Consider the following 25,751-nt stretch of genomic DNA (forward strand, 5'->3'; position numbering starts at 1 on the left):
AACTTTCACAGGAATAAGTGACTTTTGTTAATGGAACTGGATCTATAATAGGGATTAGGATTAAGGCGACTCTATTGGTTTAAAATTAAAATACTGTATTCTTATTAAGACTAATAAGTGCGAAAAGTATATCAAGTTAAAATCCCATTACTTATACTCAATCCTAGTTATTATATATATCGTAATATTACTTGTTATTAGCGTAATAGATTTATAGTCCGTATTTTTATTATTAAAAAAAAAGAAAAAAGATATTTTTACTACATTTTTTTACTTACATGGCGTCACCTCTGTTCTTTATTAAAAAGTGGGTTTGATACTTTTTAAATACAAAAAATTTTGAACATCAGACATTTCAGATCCCAGTGAAAAAACAATCTAAAATAATAATGCTTTTTTAATGATTTTTAGATGGGATTGTAAAATATATCCCATTCTAACAAGTATTCCGGGAGTACGTGACTTAGTTGAGCAATTAGTCGAACAGAACCAACTAACACGTTATGCTGCCAAAACCGCAAGCGGGTCAGACTAAAAAGCGTATTTACGAATCCCGAGGCGTAACGTAAAACCGGCCGCGGTTAACCGCAGTGGTAATTAACCGATATGTGTTAAATTCTCATAATCTGTGGTTCTAACCCTTTCTACGGGTCTCTTTTGGAAAGTTCAGGTAAATACTATAGATTGTAGTGAAAACATGCCTGTCCCCCGTTGCGAGACTTTGAGGCTAATAATAACATTATTACATATTTAAAAAAAACTAGCTTTTGCCCGCGGCTTCGCCTGCGAACGATCGCCCCATTATAGCCATTTGGTTGTTTGATTTTTGAAAAAAAAAAAGTATAGCATAGGTATGTGTGTGGTGTTTAACTACATGCATAATACCAAATTTCATCAAAATCGACGCAGCCATTTAGCCGTGACAGGCTTTCACATTTATAATATTAGTATGGACTTCCATAACTGATATAAAAAAGAAACTTTTACAATTATTTTATAATAACGTTGAAAATGGCTGATAAAAAACCTCAAAATGGTTCTTAACCCCTAATCGATTAAAATACTCATCGTTTACCGTTATTACTATTATTAGGCGAATCCACTGATCAGGCATTTAAAGAAATGAAACGTCGATTCCAAACCGCTATTATAACGATTTTCATCGATTTATTGATCGAATATCGATTGTCCTCGACAAATGATCGCACCAAATTACCGGCCATTATTTCGAATTAGAATCGATAGAATCGGGACCCCAATTATATCACTTATGTGTTTAAAGGAGGTTGGGATAAAAGCAATCATAACCGCAAAGGACGAGCATCAAATCGGAAAAATATGTATATACCATGAATTTTTTAAACTTGAACACCAGAAGCTTATTTGATATTCTTATTTTTGTTCATGAAGATTACATTTTATGTGGTGTTTTTATATTACATAATATTACTTTGGGGCTAGCTCAATCTGTGTGATTTGTCCTAATATATTTATTTAATATATTCGTCAAAATAGTGTGCCTCTTAAATCGCAAACCCGAAGGCAACCGAGAACTCGCGAAGACATTGATCTGAATAACTCAAAAATACTACAGTTTCAAAATTTTGATCAAAAATTTTATAATACAATTGAAAGTTGCAAAGTGTAGTAATTATACAAAAGCCTATTAAAACTAATGTGTCTAATAAATAATACGGAAAATATATAAATACAAACAATGTTACAAGCATATACAATTTATTTAATCACGCTTCTACACGGCATTTTGAGTATTAACAATCTTTAACTTAGCAAGTCCATAAATGTCATGAGTAGTACGAACGTTCAATTTGCGAACAGTCGCATGCGTGGAGTCGCTTTAAACATTAAAAAAGAAAAAAAGGCATTTTATTAAAGTTATGTTGCCATCGTAAAATAGGAAATATCTATCGTAAATGCAACCTCCTAGACTTTATAACTCTTTGGTTTTAACTGGAAACCCTAACGTAACCGTAATGGCCTGTAAATCACGCGAAAGGAATAAATTACTGGACATATTAAGCCGCTGAGTATAAATATGACGATAATAAACGAAATACAATGTAGCAATCAATAATAAATATTCAATTTAATGACGATATAAACATAGGTCAGGTAATGTGAGTTTTTATATTTCTATTCCTTACAAGGCTCTTATCATCCAATCAGATAGGTATGTAAATGTAATTAAGTCTTTCGACTGAAATTTACCATTATCCCTAAAGTACACAAAATCCAAGAGACATTTAACTCGAAAGCCATATTTACCTGAATTGTATTCTTATTGGTTGAATTGGAATTCAGAAAGGTGACAAGTGATGGGCACCAATGAGAAAAATCCAGTTTATAGCCATTCTCTTTGATTGATTTTTACAATAAGCGCAGGAAGAAATGTAGTACAACATGGAAACTAAATAAATATTTATATAATAATGTAGGATATTATATTTTTGTATTTTATTTTTACATTTATTTTTTGTATATAACTACTCAAAAAGATAGGTACGACACCCTAAAAAAATATTAAATATCATCTCCACGCCGCATTCCAGTGGTGATATGAACCTCAACAAATCTTCAAGGGCCGGCAAAACGAAGAAACTCGAAAATGATACCAAGGAGGTCGAATTAAAAGCAAATTACAGTCGGCGGGCAATCGTAGCGTTTACAATAAATACATAATTGTACGGTCAGTACACCAATGGCATATACGATTGGCCGAAATAACGGTCTGCAATTTTGTGAATAATCGACTCTGAACATGTCCTTTCTGTGTAAAGCCAAATGTAAGTAAGTCCTGAATCGCAGTCACAGAGTTCAGAAATGATTAATTCAGAATTTAAATTAGGAATATGTTCAAGTAACGAAAATTTTATTGAAACAAAATGTAGGCTAATTTCGAATGGCGCCCAAAAGCTGGCATATTTTTTAAACAATAAAAAAAAGATGGAAATCTATCTCTGTTTGGTCTTATGGTTGACTGGTAGATAATGCCATATGGCGTTAAGTCCATCATTTTAACATATCTTTTTAAAATCTTGTACATGAAGTTTTCAATAAATAAAAGAAGTAAGTTAGGGACTGTGTTTATACATTCCTTGACAATAGTTACGTAGATATACTCGTAGCTACATAAAAACTAAAAATAAGATATTTACGTCGATAAACTGCATTATCACCACATGTAAATATTTCAAGCAATTTCACAGTGACAATCTTTGTAACTGTTGACTGTAACCCAACCCAAGGAGTCTACCATTGAAGATTCTATCAATTTTATTACGATGTCTAAATAAATCGTACAACAAAAATGAGGTGTCGATTGGACCTGGTACAATCACGGACACTAGTCACGCGCCAACTGGAGTACAATCAATAACAGTAATACACAATCGCCAACAACGGCGCTCAATAACTTGAGTCAACAAGACGGATCGCCAGTGTTGCCAGACTACTCATAATCTTGTCAAAAAATGTATGATATTGTCTGTATAGCTTTCAAAAACAAACATTTATTTGAAAATGCAATCTATTAATTTTATTTGACTCAGATGTGATATGGAAATAAGAATATGTAAAGAGTATAAAAAATTCTTAATAAGGTTCATAATTACTCTTTTGACTTTATTCGACTTTTTTTCAAACCTACAAATACTTGTTAAAAAGTTTTTATCTTACATTTTTGATAGAAGTCCATGTGTTTCACAACTTAAATTTTATATTAACCAGTGATAAAATTATAATTTCCTCAAAATTCTTGCGTTTCTTAAGTTGGCAACACTGACAGTCTTACGTCTCGGTCATAAACTCTTTCATTTGGCTCGGACGAGCCTTATGAACAATAAAACGTTGAGGGCTGGAGATTTGGACTGTAATAAAATATTTGCCCTAGCACACGCTAATCCTCGTCCCTTACTTGTGAACGCAATTTGAGGAGTTATGGTCTAGTACGGGGCGGATAACAAGCCTCGCCGTGTAACGTTCTTTTAAATTACTTTTGCTTGACTATTTAAGTGGATATTTCGCTGAGAATTCAAGAACATGAAACATATTACTTTGATACAAATATCTATTTAGGTATAACTTATGTGCATTTCTTAAGTAGAATTTGATTAGACATGTCAGATAATATTGTATTAATCATAAGTGTAATAAATCATTTATTCCAATTAATACATTCAGTTCTCAAATTATACCAATTAATGGATATTTTGGAAACTGAATGTATTAAATAAAGATTGACCGATTTTATTATACTGCCAAGCAGGCTATCGGGCATTAAGAATTTTTATTCGAATAAGGATTTTTTTTTTACTCGGTTCTCACCAAATAAAAAAATCCTTACAGAAAATAGAAAATACAAAACATTCCCGCCAGATATTATAATTAGGAATACATAAAATAAATTACATAAATTTATTAATATAATTTATCTTATAAGAACGCGATATCCTGTATCATAATTAAACAGCATATAACCGCCATAAACCCTAAATAGAGCAGATTAATTACATAAATAGCAATAAATACAAAACGATGCAGTCATTCACACGAAACGGGCACATTAATCAAGATCCGGGGAAAAACGGGAAATCTTTACGGTGTTTAGCGGGAATCGGGGGCTTCGCGGGTCAAATAAAACTTTACCCTCAGTGCGAAAGAGGGTCAGACTTAATTACTCGTGAATTGACCGGCGCACAGTTTTACTCCGGATAAATACGTGTTGGGTTATCATGTCTCGTGCTGTATGTTATAACGTGTTATACTTTATATTATTGGTTCTATTTATCCAATTTAGAAATGTTGCTAATAATATTGCCGGATTTGTTTGTGAATTACTGGTATATAGATGGCTGTAGTGAAAAATGTATCTATATCACAAGCTAAAACTAAATAGATTGTAACTAGTTTTAATTTATTGGCTACACTTTTGTCTTTGCAAAGTTTCATACAGTCTTTGTATAATTGAACTTTTAGAGTCAAAGTGCTAATCAAAGGAAAGTTGATTGGAAGATATAATTTATGGGAATTAGAAAAAAAAGAATGTTTCGTCATGTTGTCAGATGTGATTTAGAATCAAACAGTAAAAACACTTGTGCATAATGTTCTAACGTTTATAAGTACCATATGTAATCTGAACAGTTCAAAAATTGAATTCAATACAAATAACAAACATTTACAGATGAAAAAAACAAATTTCTATTAAATCCAAAATTGCCGATTCGTAACATGTTGCAATTACAACAAATATGAAGTCATCCATAAAACGTAACAAAAGAATAGTTGCCATTGTTAAGTGAGCGCGATACAGAAATATGGATCCATATTTTTATTAATAACATAACAAAGGAGAGATTATCTGTCCGTGGTTGTACAGCTGCTACTTTGAGAATGTCTGATACTGTGCTTCATTTCAATATCAAAGATTACCCATTCACTCAGTGAATGAAATCTTTTAGATATAAAACTTCAAAGGCTAATTCAGAACTAACATATGAATTCCATCAAAGAACTAAATATTTTACCTTGTAAATGTTAAAAATAATTGTCAATTGAATAAAACAATTGTCACTTAATTAAATAGCCAATAAGTTGCTATCACACATTATTGCGTCAATTTTATTGTCTAATTAATAGACGAAGACTGATCAATTTGCCTTATTAACGGCTAAATAGAAAAAAATAAGAACAATGTTGCAAAAACAAAAATTGTATCGAATCAACACGCTATGAAATTGTTTCCAATGCAATTTAAATTTTATGCAATCGAAATAAGGCATATATTTATATAATGGGCATTATTATTCTTGTTAAGAAAGTATCTATCGACAAAGCATCGTATTATTACGATGCACTGTGGATGCACTTGAATTATGTCATTATGATTTAGTCAATCGCTAAATTCTTTATACGAAAATATGTAATCAAGAAATATTACCTCGTAAGTGAGAAATAAGTATCAAGAAATAACGGAATGGAACATTTATTTTTAATTTCGTATTTGTGTCGTCCACTCTTCTGGTACAGTCACCCGAAAGTCACTTACATGGATGTATATGACGGTAATAGCGATGAATTGGCATAGAATATGGTAGCTTGACATACTGTTGACTTTACTGGGGTCAGATTATGTACAAATAATAGATATTATCGTACATTTCCCTAATAAAATATATTGACTAACCTAACTAGTTACTAAATAGGTTATATACTCTAATCACGATGAAGTTTTACTTTTGCATCATATTTCTTGCACATTTACAATTATAAATATTTATTGGTGAAATAAAAATTCTTTGATTACGATAATAAGTATATAGTGCGCGCACCAATGACCAAGAGCGACTATAATTTAATTTATTAATAAATACATCCAATTATTATGCCAGTCTCATACGCAAATTGTCACGATCCAATTCATTCATATTTTTTTGTAAATACGGCGAATTTTGCTTAATTAACCACAATGCAAGAGTCACATTTTACGAATATCACACGGTTTTGTTCTTAAAATAGTTACAAAACATCAGGGAATCATCTCCACCGTGTAATTTAATTAACAATGAGCTGAATGAAGAATATAAAGAGACATACTTTTAATTTATTAAAGGTCAATAAAAATAATGTGTCCTTTAGGCGCGTGAAATAATGTTGATTGAATGACAATGTTGTATTTAAAATGAAACATCGATATATAAAATGGGGACCAAAGAAAACTATACTATTTTTCTCTGTCTTCGATTTATAAATATACCTACCCAAACTATTGCAATTTGTTTTCAGTTCACACATCGTTTAAAATAAGCTAATAGAAATATATAAAAAACAGACAACATTATAGTCAAATATGATACTATTTATAACACAGCTACATATTTGATGATGTATTTTGATATAATGCTCGGTAAATTAATAGTAATAACACAACTTATATTAATGTAATCCGTGTCTGATCACATTGTCTGCACCTCGTAACACCTCAACTGCAGTGCATACAAATAAACTAATTTACTTATCAATTAATGTTGGTGCAAAACTGTCGATAATTTAAATCAATAATGCTTTTAACGAATATTGCAAAAAGCAAATGTCGGGCGAAGTATGCAGGTGGAACTCAATTAATTTGTTTTTAGGGATCCCTTGAGTAAATACTGAAATAAACTATGGAATTAATAAGAGTAATAGCATTTTACAATACTTTCGTACAAGATTGGAATAAAAACGTGGGTTGCACCAGTCTACTTTGACGTTAACATTAACTTGCGCGCCGAGATACGCCGGATATAACTACTTGTTTTTATGCGCAGGTTAAAGTTAACGTCAAAGTTAAATGGTGCAACCCACCCTATAAGTACGGAATAGAGCCATAAATATATTTATCTAAACATCAGGTGCTTTTGAAAAGTTCACCAACAAGAACTATGTCAGTCGTCAATTAAACACAGGTGTTTTCGCAACAAAGTGACCTGTCCGCCACTTATTATGAGCTGGCAACACAAAAACATACTAGAATATGTATTACTGTTCAGTCATCAGTTTAATTTAATTGTTTTTTATTATATTGAGATTATAATTCTATCTACTTTTACATTCCATATTTTAGTTCTATTTAACTAAAATATGGAATGTAAAAGTAGATAGAACACAATTTTTTTGCGAGTTTCAAATTCACTATTTTATTTTTAATCATAAAAATATTATAAACTGTTGTCTTTTTTATTATTTACTATGGGCATGTCCCGGCGTCACTCGGGTAATAACGTAATAAAATACATTATTACGTTTATCAATACACCTTAAGATTCAGTACAGTAACTTAAACGTGCAGTAGTTTTTTTTTATCGTGAACAGTCGGAAACGTGGCGTTTATGGGGTCCATCTTTGGGTCCTAATGGAACATCAGTAGGTCATGGTCATCCTCCTTATCCATCAATAAGGAAGGCCAGTGCCCCAACAGTGGGTCATTAAAAACTATGACCAACTTTAGATTTAATCCCCATATACAGATAAAGCTATAAAGTATCGCTAATAATATAACATTCACAGTCGGGTGTAAATAAAACGAACCCACCACCCAACTAACTTCTAAAGCAGGTGCTTCAGGTTCATCCTCGACTGTACAGTTAATGCTCTTCATATTAGTGCCGTAGTAACAGGGACGAATTTGCAATGAATTTCGATAGGTGTGAAGTTGACTGTACTTGCAGACAGTACGCAGCGGTCGCGCTGTCATTACAATGTTTCAAATTTTAACAAAAACAAGAATGAGTTTTACTATATGACTACATTAATTACTCTGTACTGCAGTAATTTCAATTTTATGATTTTGGAAATTTTTCCTTCCTCAAGAAAATTGACGGATTGCCGTAGCGGTCGAAACGCTTTGCGAACCACCAAGTACAGTCAACTTCACACCTATCGAAATTCATTGCGAATTCGTCCCTGTTACTACGGCACTAATATACGTGGCATTAACTGCACTTACTTAGCGGTGGTCTATTATGCCACAGTGCAGTAATTACTCATCATTGCATTAGGAGTGACTTGTGTTAATTAGCGATTAAAATGAAAAAATATATATCAAATACGACTACGGATCGTTCGATGCGCTTGGCAGCGGAGTTTAACAATAGCTATGATTATAGTTGCCATTTCTTTTTATGGCTTATTCCACACAGCTCCACTATTTGGTCCCCTAAATGAATCATGATCATGAATCAGTGTAGGTTTTCTGAATGTTAAATATTAATTTAAAATTATCCATTTTCATCTTATATATCAAAATGTGATAAGTAACTCATCCTACCTTTTATTTTGTTAAGATACTGTTTCATATGATATTTTTCTAAGTCTCATCATCAGCCTACCCTTATCCCACTTCATGTGGGGTCGGTAGGTCACTTTTCGTAGATCTGATTTTATTAAATAAAAACATGTTAATATTTTCTTCATTTAATATACGGGTCACGTCCGTTTTTTTAATGATTGACGGTAGCATCGATTAGTTTCATTAATATCAGGATTTCTTAAAACGAGTAGTGCGACTCGTCTCGAAAATATATGTAAAGAAAATGTTTTGGAAAACAGTTTTATATAGAATAACCTTTTTTTCTGATACCTCCAACTTAATCGGAGGAATCTGATTTTACTATTCTCATTCATTCCAGTTCTCGCATTTATGCTTCTCGTACTTTCATTCTGATACGTTTCCATTCATACAACTCCTTTTATTCCGGACAGGTGGGATGCCTGTATGCTACTCTATTTTTAATGTTTTATTACTTGGCTTTATATTTCAGGATTATAATAAATAATACACTATTTTTTTTATTTCTACTTTTCTAGTTGTCTTATCTTACTGTATGCTATGCTACTTACATGTTTGCTATTTAGGTTTTTTAATACATCTTTTTTTTGTATGTTTACTCCTATATACTAACTTATATAATGAGAACATACATATAAGCCTTATTTCTATTATCCACTACTTTAACAATTTTCTGGCAGTAGTCGATAAAGTCTGCCTAATTCCCTTATTGCAACAGAAACATAAACATACTGTGCAAAAAAAATGTTTTGTAATGTGACTGTGTTCGTTCATTTTCTGTTTAGTTTTTAATTATTTATTTTATATGTTGTTGTGTATGTTTGTTTGTGTGTGTGATTGTGGCAAAATTAAACGAATTAACTATCTAGTTGTTGTAATTTTATTAAGTTATAAAATATATATTGGTTTTGATACTTTGTGAAAAGCAAAACCTTTTCCCAAGCAATTTCCTATCCAATAGTGAAAACCACTTCGCAGCGTAGTTTAGAACGTCTTTGAGTCAAAATTGATTTTCTGATATTTGAGATTAAAGTGCCTCTTCTAGTGATCTCCGTCTTCGTCTCCTTAAACATTGCTATGTACTTACAATGGATGAGCACTGCACATGTGGGGTGAGCAAAACAATTAATACTTTCGAATCACTGATTGCAATGAATCATTTTTTGCAATTCGATAAACGTTGAAAGCGCTGTTTCATGTAAATACCCGGCCTAGTTAATAGCCGTCGTGGTACAGAACTTCATATGTAATTAGAGCCTAGTTAGTAGTAAGAAATAATAAATACCGTTTGCCAGACATGAATGTTAAATATAGTTAACCAAGCAAACAGAATCCTAGTGTTCTGCTCCCTAGGAAGAAAGTATTCATGTTCCCATCAACGAAGAATTCCTCATCGGCTACCCATTTAAATGGTGGAATGGCAACACAATTTAATTTGGTATTTCACAAAAGTAAGCGTAGGCGCCAATATTACATAGTATGTTCCTTTGTTTGTGGAATACCTTAGATGTGTCTCTACTCATGTATTGTATGTATGTATAACTATGTGAAACAAAATGTGTTAGAACATTTCTGTTTATCAATAATAATTTTAACCTAATCAAAGTTAATGATGGCACTAATCACATTTACAATCCCAAACAACTAAAAGCCACTGTTGTATTTATGTTACTAAATTGCAATCGAAAACACAGCACCAAAACAAGAACAAGGGAACAAAGGCGCGAACAGACAGAGATTTGTAAATTGACTGATCCATCGCACCCCTAACATAAACAGCCAAATCCTTACTTAATTTTAGTCTCGGAATTCAATCAGAACGTAGAGGTTTATACCCCACCGAGTAATGTTATAATGCTTTGCATTATCCCCCCGTTATAACATCCAAACGACACAGTACAACCTTTAATTATTATCAACACATCATTTTCATACCGGTTTCCTAATTTTAGGGTTGTCAATCGATATCAAAGACGTCAAGAATCGTAACATTATGTTCTACAATTTGACTAAGAGAGATTTTCAATTGACCTTAAGATAGTTAAAGAAAAATTATTTTCTGTATTCTGAGAAATTGGCATAGAAGACGGAATTCAAACCTGGATTATGCCAAGCACGAGTGCATAATTAAACTTTCGATTCGATATTACGCTACGTTGACGGCGTAATATCCGAAATAAAAACTGCAATGTATCGGAAATATGATCTTATCACAAATTTAAGCCGCACGGAACTAGCATCGATTTTGATTTACCGTCTAAAGATAAACATCGGTAACCCTTTCGACGAGCACGTGGGCCAAACACGTCCCTTTCGTGCATTTCATATTCCTATTTCCATTCCGCTCAACCTTCGTAGGAGGATTATATTCTGCCTCCGATGTTTTCGTATCCTATTATTTCACAGGGTGAAAATGGGCCACCCGCCTCCTCTCTCCTACACGCTTGCTGTCGCGAATGTGTGACGTATGCATGATATATTTTATTGATGTGAGTGTTCACCTTCCTAGAAGTTTCATATGTATGCGTGTGTTCGGTTTCATCAACTGTAAACCACTGTCAACGACTCGTCAAAATAATATTGGCTTAACTCTGGAGCTCTGTACGTAGACGCCCAGCGGAACAACTTGATACGTGCACGAATTTAATTACGACAGCTTTAAAATAGATATACTGAAATTGCTTTCTGATTCAATGAGATTTATGTAAGTATTACATTTTATTATTTACAATTCTGATCAAAATTAATATGAATATTTAATAAATATTTTACTTATTTATTGATTAAAATCAATTGAAAAATAAATTGAAATTTTTACATAAATATAAATTGTCTATTAAAATTTTTGTTGTCGAGTATCCCTATTTCCATTTGATTCGGTCCTATTTATAAAACTTTTCATTTCTCAATGAACTATTTTAATACATTTATTAAATATTTATTTTTTGAAACTAAACGTTTCTAACAAAGTACCAAAATCTATCGGGACGTAGTAAAGATTGATCGAAAGTTTGAAATCTCGAAACAATCCCCTTACGAGAACCATCCATCTTCCGGCTAATTGTAAAATAATTAAAACCAACTGAGCACGGACGTGTCTAATACAATAACAAGTAATGCTTAAACACAAGACAGCTAATGACAAGAGGAATCTCACAACTATCAAAATATAACTTTGTTTTGTTGACCAAATATATAGCGAGACTAATTTGAAGAGATGTTTAAGGCGTATGATAGTTGCGTAATAGGTTCTGTTTTGGGTCAAACACTTCAAACATTATTTTTCCATCCGTCAGCCAAGTATCAGCGTTCTGAAAAAAGAGATCTGAAAACAAAAGTAGTTCCATCAGCTCTCTTGAAGAAACTACTATTTCAAAAAGTGTTACAAGCTAACAAAACCTAATCCGTAACCTAATCGTAAGCACAGCCAAAGTTTAAGGTAATCATATTTTTTGTGGACACTGAGCTTCGAGGATGACTCTGGCATAGTATAGATGATTAACAGTCCGTTGATTATACAATGGATGAGTAACATAGCAGTAACAAAACGAACAGGAATTCCGTGCTCATTCCGGTGACGAGAGTATTTCGAATTGCAAATTTACGGAAAAAAGCGAACTAACTACCTCAAAGTCGAATGAGGCAGTGCGATAAGCAAGTGCCGCTTATGCAAGATCACGAATGTAATTGCTCCCTTGTCTGGCACGACACTTCATGGCAGAACGAGATGGGATATGCGACACATATAAGAGCAAGAGAGACGTATGACAGTTGAATCAACAAAGCCGTAAGCGACAAAAATGATTGATTGCTAGCCGTCTTGCGCTGAGCTCTATTTAATCACTTTATTCCCTTTTCTCCGTTTGTGTTGGGATAATTTTGTATTTGTGTAATTTGTATACGAGATGAGGAAGGTATACGGGAGTTCATATCCGGGCCTGCCGGGTTTACGAATCCCGATTTGATATTATCACGTGTCATGGGGCAGTTTTGATTTATACTACAGCGAATATACAGCAAAATATAGATCATTTATCTTCGTATGTCAACGACTTCCTTATAATTTCATTTAAATGATTTTATTTTGATAACATTCTTTTTAAATACTTACTGTGTTTATTAGAATTTAATAAAAAATATAAGCAAAATATTTGTACATGTCAAGATGATTGATAAGTTAATTTTATCATCACCAAAATGAACACTTAGTACATTTTATGTGCCAATACTAAACTTATGTCAAGAAAAACGGCAAATTTTGTAACAATGTAGTTTGAACACGGTGCTTTCTAGCTAAATATGTATTAATTTGCATCCTGAATATAGGGAGACTGGGTTAAAATACGGGTCGAGACGTGTGGTTCGCGCTCTAAAACAGGATCAATCCATATCCTAACTTGGATGTCGTACGAAGTAAAAGGGACGTAAAACCATGCAGCCTAGACAGATAAGAGGTGACAACAGCATTCCCAAAGAAGGTTGACGTCAACTGGCCGGTCACCACCAAATGTAAAACCAAAATTTTAAAAAATATTAACTACATTTTTGCAGAAAATATAACTTACACATTCAAATAAGTGAAAGTGGGTCATAATAGTACCAGAAAGCGACTCACCACTCATATGTCCGTTTTCGTAAGGCGAGTAGTCTCCGTTCTCCATACGGTGCTTCTTGAAGGGGTGTCCGGTGAACTGCGTTGCGGCCAGAGAGAGACCCACGCCCGACGCGCGCTTCGGAGGTCGGCCCGGTCTGGAGCTACGGACATAGTAGCACGTTACTGCCGTTTAGGACGGGGCACTTAGCACTAACGTTAACTAACCTAAACTACTTAAATCTAGGTTTCATCAGCGAGATATGTGACTACTTTAATTGTCCTTGAAAACCAGTGCCCTGTTATGTCATAACATAAGCTGAAATGGACTTTTTGGCTCTTTTTGTCCAACATTCCATCATCATTGAACATCTACGGAAATATCTACGGACTTGATTGGTGAGATCAAGAAATTTAGCGTGGTTCCAGTATTTAATACTATAAGCACTTAGTTAATAATAATATGGAGAATGCTTGCATGTATAATACGGAATGATAGGTACAGCGAAAAATTTATTAAAATATTACATCAGAAAATCATTGCAAACTTATTTTTGTAGTTCCTTCCATACAAAATTTGTGCATACGCCAGCAAATTTAAATTTGTCTTATTTGAGTTTCAGTCTGCACAAATGCCATGGATGCACAATTCCGTTCAGCAAGGGACCTGTTTTTGTATAGGTACACAATTTATGAAATTTTCTGGCAATGATGGTTCTTGTTAGTTACTCTGAACCGTAAGTATATTAAGTTATATTTTACAGCCTACTTTATTTTCACTTATCAAAGAAAAGATAGACCACCAAAAATCATAGGTTTACATGTCGAGAACAATATTCATAATTGAAATAAAAAACTTTCAAAATTTGCTGACTTTTTACCGTATCTCATGATATCCACAAATTAATAATTAAAATCAAATTACAAACGGTAAAGCCCGTACAATCTCAGAACACTTAACAAATAAATCAAGTCCTAGCGTGGGGTTGCCAGATTTATTTTTATTTATTTCACTCCCCTAAGATTTAATACCGAAGATGTCCGCCGCAGTTTCCACAATTTCACGCTTATTGTTTTCCCATCCGTGATTTATGGTCCAGTAATAGACAACAGTATATTCCGGCCGCAATAAAGTTTGTCACCTAAATCTTTGCCCTTAAGCCCACAGGTCTCATCTGAAACAATGTTACCAGGACAAAATATTGTTTTTACCTGTGAAAATGTATTTTTCCGTCAGGAAGAAATAAATCTGTATCGCTACTACTACAATAGTAGTAGTAGAATAAACTTTAAACTGTCTACTTGGCTAATAAGCCAGGTAGACAGTTTAAAGTTTGGCGCGAATTTAATGACTATACTTCTTAAAAGACAAATGAAGAAGTATATTGATGTCTAGTATATAAATGTTGACATATAAAAATGCCAACAAAGAATTGTCGAAATCTTTTACCCGTGTGCAACATCCGCGCTCAGGACGATCTATTGTTGACTTCCAATGAGGCTGTGGCGCAACTCAACACAGATTCAGACATATTTTTTACAAGTTTGAACAAGTTTTTACTTAGGAAAAAAAAGTACAAGCGACTAATGTAAATGTTACATGTAAACTCACAACAAACATGAGGGTCTGGGAAAATATAAAACAAAAGTACTTAATGAAGAGTTTCGACACGCAAAGAGAAATACAAACCGAATCAACAGCTATATAATTCGTGATTTACTGTGTTTTTCCCACTTTTTTAGATGAATGAGATCATCATAAATGATCATGAAAGATCATCGTCTATTTACATAATTTTTATCTACCGTTGTTTTTAGTTTGCATCACTGGATCGTAAGCCATTAAAATTATTTCTACACAGTTGTATTGATTTATCTATCTAAAGAAGATAAATGCTTTACCTAGATCAGATACTTTAAACAACTTTTATGCTGACAAATTATTACAAAGTCTTCCTTGACAACTTTTTTCTATCACATCAATTTTTTTACGATAGATATACCTATTATCATTATTCTCAAAACTACTAGCATCAATTTTCGTAAATACCACATCGCAACGAGTTATCATCGATAATCCTATTAAATCGCGGAAAACATTGCGAAAATAGTCACGTATCACACACGAAGACATCCGCAGATCAATTACACCAGTAGTATAATCCTAACATTATTAGGTACCAGGCCAGTCGCAATTATCGAGGGGCGATGCTGTTATCATAGTATCGGCTTACGCAGAAACCGACTCTCGCCTATTTATTTTTATGTCAGCAACCGTCATTATGAGACACTCCATTAGGTTGGATTGCTGCGTTTTCGGTTACGGAGCGACTGCTAGTCGCTACTATTTTTTTTTTCTTTTTTTCGTTTTTTTTTGCCCGACTGATAAGGTACATTTATTTGTCTACTGACCTGAAAAGCTTATATTTATTTACTGTACAAATAATAAAATTTGTAACCTAATTAATGTTATTATGAAGTAATATATATCCGATAAAAACATTTTACGTTCACGCAACATTCGTAACGAGAATTGCATTTGTTTCCTTTATATATTATTATTTATAGAATATAAATATATATTGATTTCATACATTATTTTACATCATGTTATGTAAAATATAACATAATTTGGAAGGTTTTGTGTAAGTACCTACCTATAAAAAGTCCAAGTAAATGTTTCTGCATGTGAAATGTTTGATAAAACTGCTTTTAAAAATCTAACATTAAATTCTCTTTCTCATAATCTCACAGAACCACAATAATACCTATCGTAAAATGTTACATTTTCTAGTATTCGTATAATAAAATCAATAATAAATAAATAAAAGTTGAAATGGCGCAACAAAATCGAATACTGTAAGTGTCGAGGGACACAGATAAGGAACACGTGGCGCTCCCTCGCCGCCACTTAGGCCATACCCGTAATCTGAATACCGCAAAGCGCATGCGATAAACCACCATTAAAAAGCGTTCGATTTATTGCTGAACGATTTCCGAGCGATTTACACCGCTGAGCTAAGTAAAAGACTGGCATGTCACAGAGGGTGCGAGTGCAATTGCAATCTACATATATGCACTTTTTAATCGGTAGGGTTCAGTGGTGTGACGTAAGTTTGACACGATTTAGCAACTCCCATGTAGATAAGCCGATGTAGATTTTTTATGTTTTACCATGAATGTCATAATTCAAAGTTGTAAGTAGGTGTACCTAAATCCTACAATTATAACAAATAAAAATAAAGATAATCAGAAATAGAAAATACTATTTAGAACTACAATTTGTGATAGATCCTTTCACCTAGGCCTCATCTCTTGATAAATCCAAATTTCGGCTTCTGACAAAAAGTTAATTGGGAAAATTACCCAAAATATGTACACTTGCTTTTGATCGTAACAAAATGTATAAATTTAAACATAGCCACCGAACTCAATGCAATGAAACAACTATAACAGCACTAGCCTCTCTGTACACAGCAGTCTTTCCGCGAGCCAACCCCACTGTAACTTACACCCGCTAGTTTTGCTTTTTGTTATATTTGACTGGCAATATTCATCACTCACGCCCGCCGCTGATCAAATACCACCCACAATGGAATCCCCAGATAGTCCTGACAGACCTACCCTGATAGATAGTTTGGCAAACATATCGAATAAATCCCGATTGACGAATACACAAGTTATGCAGAATGTTATGCTTTTTTTTTTCATATTAACCTATTTAATAGTCTAGCATGCTCGGTTTAGTAGCTAACGTAATAGAATTACCTATAATTATATGCCTAGCTAATAAGAGATCTAGACGACTTGTTTTTGTCGAGTGTGTATAACTGGTTTTCTGGGGGCATATTATTTTATTCAAATCGATTGATATGATTTTTAGAAATACCTCCATCTAGTGGAAATTTAGATTAGTACATCAGATTTCACAATTGCACTAGATATACTAAAATTACTTAAAAATGAAAATTGATTCAGACTAAGCTATTATCTTAGTATAAACTGCATAAAAACTCTCATGAACCACATGAAGCTATTAACAAGACAAACAATAGGCACTATTAATAGATTTAGAGTCTTTGTTATTATATTTGTATTAGACTCTTCATACTCACTACCAATTACTGACACTAAATCATAACGTCCACGTGGCGTAAACATCCTTGCCTACAAAGTTTAAAAAAAAGTCCAAAAACATCTCGCTGACAGCCGATGCTCCGATGATAGTCATAATCTTTTTTTTTTGTTTTTAAATCCCGAACATCCGATTTATTTACACGACACGGCACTACGACTCGTATGGGAATGTTTATGTATTAAATTAAACTCTTTAAAACCGTTACTTCCAAAAATATTCTCTCTGTGTCAGATGAAAGCGGCTCTTATGATATAAACGTATGGGTTGTTCATTCATTGATGTTTTATCCTAGAGCTGTTACGTTTTTGTTGGAATATTTCGTGTAACTATTTTTTTTTTCAAATAATTATTTTAAGTATTCGATTGTTTAGATATCGCAATGAATGTTTCCGTAGATACGTAATATTTCGTAACTTTGTTAGATCATTTTAATTTTTAATTTTATTACTCTTTTTTGGTTTAGATAGTGGTAATACAGATTAGTTTAGTCGACCTACCATTAACTCAGTCTTCGGAAATTTTAAAACAATGGACGTCTATGTTCTGTAGGTTGTTCACGAATCGAAAGACAAGGTAAAACAAACGCAGCCTAATCTTATCTATGGTAAACTCAAGCGCAGTAGCAGTTTGTCTTGGTTCTGTACAAACATGATAAATGATTTCGGTTATAAAAAGCGTTGGTCTATTTTTTCTAAGCGAGTTCCGGTCGCCAGCAAGATAGATTCATTCCTTGGATATACAGAATACCTATTCACCTTGAGAAGTACCTGAGGAAGAACAGAGACCCACATTATTGATTTCAATTGGAAAATAGAACTATTTGTATCACTAAGCACTTTGAAAATATAAAAAAAATAAGTAGGTACCGCTTTTCTAAAAATGTCTAATTAAAAAAAATGATCTAATAAAACAGCAAAAATAAAATATAATTGAAGCCAAAAATTAGAGGGCACATAGATAATAACAATAAAAAGTGAAAGCAAAGCCGCGTTTAATCGTGTCGTAAAAATAAAAATAAAATAAAAAATGTTTGGGGTGGAAAGTTAGCGACGGTAATTCCTACCTTGCAATTATACCAGGATCCGGACGCAAGATGTTCTCTGTGCAATGTCCCTAGGGCATTTAATTTTTTTTATCATAATAGACATTAAGAAATTAAATCTGATATTATGTATCATTTTGTTACAGATTCTTGGCCCTCACAATATAATTTTACAAAAAATAATAATACTTAATATCTTTTCGTAATTACGCTTTGTCCTTTTAAAAATATAATGTAGTAATACTATACATAACATTAAAAAAATGTTTATTTAATGTCAGTGTATAAACTGTGTAATGTCATATTATAAGCTTATTATGAAATTAACTACTAGGTATACTTAAAAGCATTGATGTGAACACATATTGTTATTGATCAGATGTTGTATAGTTTAAAATCTATAAGTCTTATGACTTGAATTCAACCTGAAAATCTGGCTAATGATATAAACGAAAAAAATATATTAAGTCTAGAAAGTTTAATATCTATTGATATCACAAACACAAGTACTAATGTAGCAAGTCACCTCGGCAACCAGGTAGCCGAGTTTTATTTTCTCCAGGCATTTTATTTACAAAACTAATTACGTTTGCCTGATGAGGTATCAAACAGCACCCGGTGGCTCTTGATTTGTTGACAGTTAATAAAGACATTCCATGAGGTATTTCAAATCATCAAGTCTTGAGATCTGATCGTCTTAATAGAGATACAGCTTAGGGTGTTGTACAGTGTCCGTAGACACGCTATTCACAGATACTCTAGACAGACACGTTATTTATATAAAACTAGCTGCGCCCCGGACCATCGCTCCCGTGGGAATTTCGGAATAAAAAGTACCGTACCTATGTGTTATTTCAAGTTATATTACAAAATTTCATAACAATCGGTCCAGTAGATTTTGCGTGAGAGAATAACAAACATACATAACATTTATAATATTAGTAGGATACTATAGAAATTTTCGCCTTAGGAGTTGAGTTGAATGCAATATTGTATTTAAATAAGGACACAAGAAAAACAAGTATTGTTTTGTGAAAAAAGATGAAAACGCTATGCTTAGTGTTGTACAAAATATAGCGTGCTCATCACTCATCCTATCCTATGCAGTGATGGAAATGTGGCCTTGTTTTTTGTGTGTGACTGTACTTTTGTTAATCTTCGTCAATAACAGATTCTCATGAGTGTAGAATGAGAAAGATAAAATTTTCATTACTTCGATTTGTGTTATCTGTGCTACAGCGGTCAGTTGTTTTTTAATTTTTATTGCTGTTGGCACGAACATCATTGTTGGCACGCCACGTGGTTCGATAATTGAAATGTCCAAACGTTAAATTTATGTTAGTTCCTTCGCGTCTATTTCATTTTTTATTGCATTATCGGATGTTTTAATATAAGTTTTTCTGTTCACATATGTTACGAACAATTATTACTGAATAGTAAAATATCTACGTAATATGAACATCTGTGATTTTTTCTATCGGTCTTTGATAAACTACTGAAGCTATTTTCATGAGAACTAAAGTTATTAAATCACTTAAAACAACAATCACTACCATATATACAGGCACGACATAACAATTTAATTCATAAATCATCAATATGTATACCTATCACCCGCGAATCAACAAACTAACTTCACAAATGAAATTTCGAGAGCAACATTAAAATCTTAAATATTAATTGTAACAGGAGCCGTCCCCAGCCCTTTCTGGGAATGGGGCAACATAATCAGCCCTCAGGGGACAAGCTCTTATAATTAGCGGCTGTTCATTTCTTAATTTCAATATTTAATTACAAAGGAAACTCGACGAATGTTCGCAAACGTCATCTTCAGAAAGAGTGAAATCCGTTTTGTATCTAATTCGGTGAATCCGTTTGATAATGGCTTCGTGATTGCTTCTTTGTCTACTTTATCAAAGACTTTCAGTTTTATATCTTAACCAATTAATATGAAATGTTTATATTCCAGTCAAATTTTGCAGATTTAAACTTAAATACTTTTGCATAATTTACTTTCAAGAACCATAATGTTAAATTAGTCTTCTCCTTTAAAATCTTTAGAAGGACAGGCAAATTGTCATTTAATTTTTATTAAAAAATCATGTCAATACTTGTCCCTATATCGAGAAAAACATAGGTCGTATACATTATCAAATATAGGTTGTGTTTGTATGTATGCTATCAGTAAAAATGGTCGGGCAGTATGAGACTTGCCTTTATCCAATCAGGTTCTCCATCAATGTAACTTTAGCGTACTCCTGTCTACGTCTCCCTTTGTCGCGGCCATTGTCTGAAGTAATAGCTCCGACATATTACAGTTTTATTTCATTTCCGACTCACTATGAAATTCCCTTTTGGCTTAAAATGAGACTGCTTGAAAGGGACAATTTTAATTTTGCATAAAATCTTTTGTAGGGATTTGTGATAGAATGTTTTTAGTATTCTTTTGTTGAAGTTAATATATACATAAGTAGTCTTTAAAAATGTGGCTGTATGAGCTTAGTTCCGATTGCCATATGGATAAACTAGAAAGATTACAATGACATCGCCAAATTTTAATATAGACACTACCTAGGTAAATATTGTACTTCCTATGCAGGTGAAAACATAGTGATATTCATTTTTGAATTATGTTTTAGTATTATCTACTCGTATTTTGTTATACTTATTGACCGAGCGAGCGAAGCGAGCGAGGTCTACCATTCTACTTGATGCAAAAATACATTCTTTGTATGTATGTATGTATGTGATGTCTGATTTTAATGAAATTTAAAAGGTATGTAAGACCAATGGAATTGTTAAGTTCGTGGGGCATCAAAATCGGTTAAGTCCTTTTTGAAATATACAAAATTTTGTAAAAACTAATCAAAAATTTATTGTGTTCGGCAGGTCTTAGTTCGCGGCGGATAATTAGTTTAATTTAGGTAAATTAATTATAAAATTACCCCACTTTCCCCTTATCGGTGAATATTGTGTAGAAAATTTCCCAATTTATAGTCGGCTGGTTACAAATATTTCCCTTTGAGAGCATTTTTCACTTTGTACCTTTGAATTGATTCGCCGCGTGCGTTTGGCACGTTTTGTACCGAATGTTGCCATGGACCGTGAACCCGACGTGTCCATTCAGTCATTCACTCATTCACTCTCCGTCGGCGATTGTTTGAGTAAATTATACAATTTCTGGACGGGTGACCACACTGCCCGCGTCACCCCGGACACGCCTACGATTGTTGAGTGAAAATAAATCAACGTTTGTCAATTTATAATTATAATCCTTGTCAAAATCAGTTTCGTCACTTTATCTAAAATTATTTGTAATTTACACGACAAGTCGACCAAATAATATTAATAAAAAGCACGATACTTACATTCGGTAAAGTAGTTCAAAATGGGTAGTATAGTTATTTAAACTTATGTAGATTTTGTAAATGTTACACAATAAAAATCATTAAGCAAGACTTGGAAGATCAAATGTTCAAACACACCAGGATTCCATTAAGAACATTTTGGTTTCTATTGTCGCGTTTTTACCACTGGCGCCAAAAATTTTCTACCAAAAAATTAAAAACAAATTAAACTTCTGGTTTCTATATAAATGCTGTTATTTTCCAATACTAATAGTTTTCTATTTATATTGTTACGGTACATCACGAATAATCAAAGTTTTGCTACCGGTCTCGCCGTTTGTATACCTTTTTTTTATAAAAACGGTCTTTAAATGAAATTCAAAAAGAGGCTACCTGGTCGGCAGACGTTTTCTAAATTAATTTCATCTAATTTCGCCACTAATAGTGTCGAGTCATACAAGTCGTACATATGCCATCGGCGGCTTTTATCTATACGACTGTGGGCAAAAAATAGAATGTTCGTTTTTCATCGACTGCCATTATAGGGACACTTGAAAGATATACATGCTGTGGTATTTAAAATTTATTTGTAGACTTTAACTAGATGCATTTAATTTCTAAATTGTTTACAATTTGTCGTACGTCAGTACCTACGTATGCTATATATAAATTTAATAATAATCTTATCATAAACGTAAAACAAAATGTCAGCAAAAATTAAATTCGTAACATTTTTAGAAAAAAATATAATTATTAACTGTGTATTGAAGTATATGCGTGCTTCAGTTCTTTCAAGATGTTAATAAGCGTCCGTCACATTCTGTTTATACAACAGTTTTGTATGTTCAGTGAAAAATTAAAATAATCAAAACAAGCAAGAGATTTGAAACAGAATAGGGACGGACGTGTGATCGTTCAGAGCCGAACAAAAATAAACGTTATGATTTGTTTAACAGGTTATTAGAACAACATCGACGCTATTGACGTGCAGTTAGGAAATGAACGGTCAAGCCCGAGTCGCTTTCAGAACCACTGTTCTTAAACTATATTTTTTAATAATATTAAGTATGGATGGCCTGACACAAATATTTAAATTAATCTAAACTTTTGTTAGTAAATTACTTGTGACGCATTTAATTAAAAAACGAGTTCAAATTTAATTTAATACCTACTATGTAAAGGGCTTTAAGATAATACATTTATTATCCTAAAGTCCTTTACATAGTAGCACATTTGCTATTTTGTATTTTATCCGTATAACAAATTTTATCGAAAACCGTCCAGTAAATTTGTGTGATTGAATAACAAATATGCTCTCTCGCTAGTTTAATTGTTATGGTTAAACCATTATACGTATCAGTGTACATTTTTTATGGCTTTAATATTTGTAAATCCTGTAAAACTCACTATTGACCACACAACATTGAAACTGTGCGGCTAAGGCCTGAGAGGTAGTCGACACAGGATGGACAGGACATTCACGTTTCACTAATTACGTTATAAAATGTATTATGGTGTCAACAAAACGACCCCACATGTAAAACAAGGCACAAGTTTACAACGAAAATAGATTGCGGTTATCCCACAATGTGCCCAGATAGGAAACAGATTGATATTCCGAGGATATATTGGAATTTAAAACGCGCTTGGGAATTTTAAAGTAAACACAAAATACTCGTAAATCATCAACATAATAGTTACATTCTGAAGCTATTCGAGTTCATCTGAAAAATCTTTTGTTTGATCAGACTCAGCATCTGGAAACTGAACAGAAGTTCATAATAAAATATAAAGAAAAAATATGTTAAGTCCTTTTGTATCGGCTTCTCTATATGTTGCGTTCGGAACGAATAATCTTGATACTTCGATATTGATATCGTTAAAGTTGGTAACGAATCGCCGTTCAAATTAAAAAAATAACATATGGAATGCCAATAATATGGACTAACACTTATGTAATTGAATGCTAATAACATGGACGAAATTTCATTATCAAATCTTGCTAAAGTTTTTTTTCTAACTAGTTATACAAAATTGGCTGAAGTATCTAAAACAAAGAAAAACCTATCGTGGCTTGATCTAATATCGTTTGATCTTCGCCAATCGCTGGCTAGTGTTAAATGGGCCGTGCGACAAAATAGGCACCCCGCAGGCTATGCTCGTAATAAGCTGATTGCATTTATTATAATACAAAAAACACAATTAGCAAACATGAATAATATGGTTGTAGAACATTTCAGTAAATGCCAGACGAAGTTACTGTTACTACCGGTGAAGTAATGGCTGACTTATCGGCTGATAAGTCATCAATGAAAAAATATATCCGATATTATCCAGGCGTAGTTGTTATGCATTCAGAATCTATTTTTTTTTTTAATTTAAACTAAGGACGTTTATTATGATGAAATTCGTAATAACTTATGCAATGTAAGTGCCCTTAAAATAAACTTTTATTTTATTTATTCTTATAGATAATTAATCGCATATGATAGTTGTATACTGGACAGCTATAAATCGATTATTATGATAGAACTCTGTATGTATTTCATAATATATTGACCATTCTGGTGTACACAGTAATTTTTCTTTCAAGTCTTGTCATTGAAAGCAATTAAGTAAAATAGCAAGTGTACGTTGCCTCTCAGTGTTCAACAACAGTTGAACAACCAGGTATTAGAGCTAATTTACACGTTTCACAGACGAAAAAGAAAAAGGATTTCCATTTTTATAACTTATAAAGATTAGTTATATTAACGAAGTGCATAAATTAAGTAGACTCTTTGTCTGTTTACTTTACAATTTACAGTTACATTTAAAAATATATTTTATTTGTTTTTATCATTTATATGGAGAAATTAGAGGTTAGTGCCCAGAAGTGAACGTAAATACCTAGATACAAGTTAATTTGTAAAATGATGTCAACTATCAAGACCTGTTAATTGCCGCAGCTGAAATGTACCACAGTAGTTCATAGTAACTCATTGGGATTTGTTTTGATAATACATCATAAAACTATTAAATATTGTATCGCTGAGTGAGGATAGCCGCGCTACCGTTTTTACGAATGCTCACAAGTCATAGTCCCACAGCGGAAAATAAACCGTTCAAAATTCTTATGATATTCAGGACAATAGAAGTTGGAAGAAAATATAAAAAATAACACTTAAATCTTAGTGAATAGCGGGTGTTATTTTACCTATATATAAAAAAAAATATTTAGGAGTGTATTGTATTCTCTTTAGAAATAGGTATCACCTTTAATGAAAAAAATAATTTAAAAACCTCATAAAACACTATATATGGACAAATAATTAACAGAAAATACTTATTCTTAAAATACAATTTAATTATCAACAATACTATTATTTTTAATTAAAAAAAAAACCTAAAATTCATACCAAGACATAATTTATCAACTTGTAACATCTGTGTGTTTTTGCTAAATGAAAATTTTTATCTTGATTGATGGCACACAACACAAATATATGTAACTTTTCGCCCAACACTTGGACCACATCGTAACACTGATCGTGGCGTAATCGGTTTGTTATTTCAGCGTTTGGAAGATGTTTAAACCTCGTTTTGTTTGGTCCAGGCATGTGGGAATCATTCTATTGTATTCTGTATCCGGGTTATGATTGCTTCTTCTGTTTTAATTTTAGACTGATCGATAGCGTAATGAGATATTTTCACTTTTTTTAATAGCTCACTAATACTTTTTAATGTTACAATTTAAACCGATAATTGTTTTAATATTTGATAACATAAAATATTACTTAGATAGTTTA

General features: G+C 32.6%; 1 protein-coding gene across 8 annotated transcripts in view; it reads right to left on the minus strand.

Annotated features, from left to right (window-relative positions):
• The window catches only part of dac (dachshund), a 146,038-nt gene that overhangs the window by 76,017 nt on the left and 44,270 nt on the right, over positions 1-25,751 (minus strand). For 4 of the 8 annotated variants that reach the window (XM_053756915.1, XM_053756913.1, XM_053756912.1 and 1 more), the window contains one exon: positions 13,461-13,600. In XM_053756915.1, coding sequence (XP_053612890.1) covers positions 13,461-13,600 — 140 coding nt within the window. Of the gene's footprint in view, positions 1-13,460; positions 13,601-18,329; positions 18,342-25,751 lie in introns of all 8 variants that reach the window. The other 4 variants (XM_053756911.1, XM_053756908.1, XM_053756914.1 and 1 more) reach the window with 2 other exon arrangements.

Source organism: Plodia interpunctella, chromosome 16 (genome assembly GCF_027563975.2).
Source record: "Plodia interpunctella isolate USDA-ARS_2022_Savannah chromosome 16, ilPloInte3.2, whole genome shotgun sequence".
Classification (NCBI taxonomy): Eukaryota; Metazoa; Arthropoda; class Insecta; order Lepidoptera; family Pyralidae; genus Plodia; species Plodia interpunctella.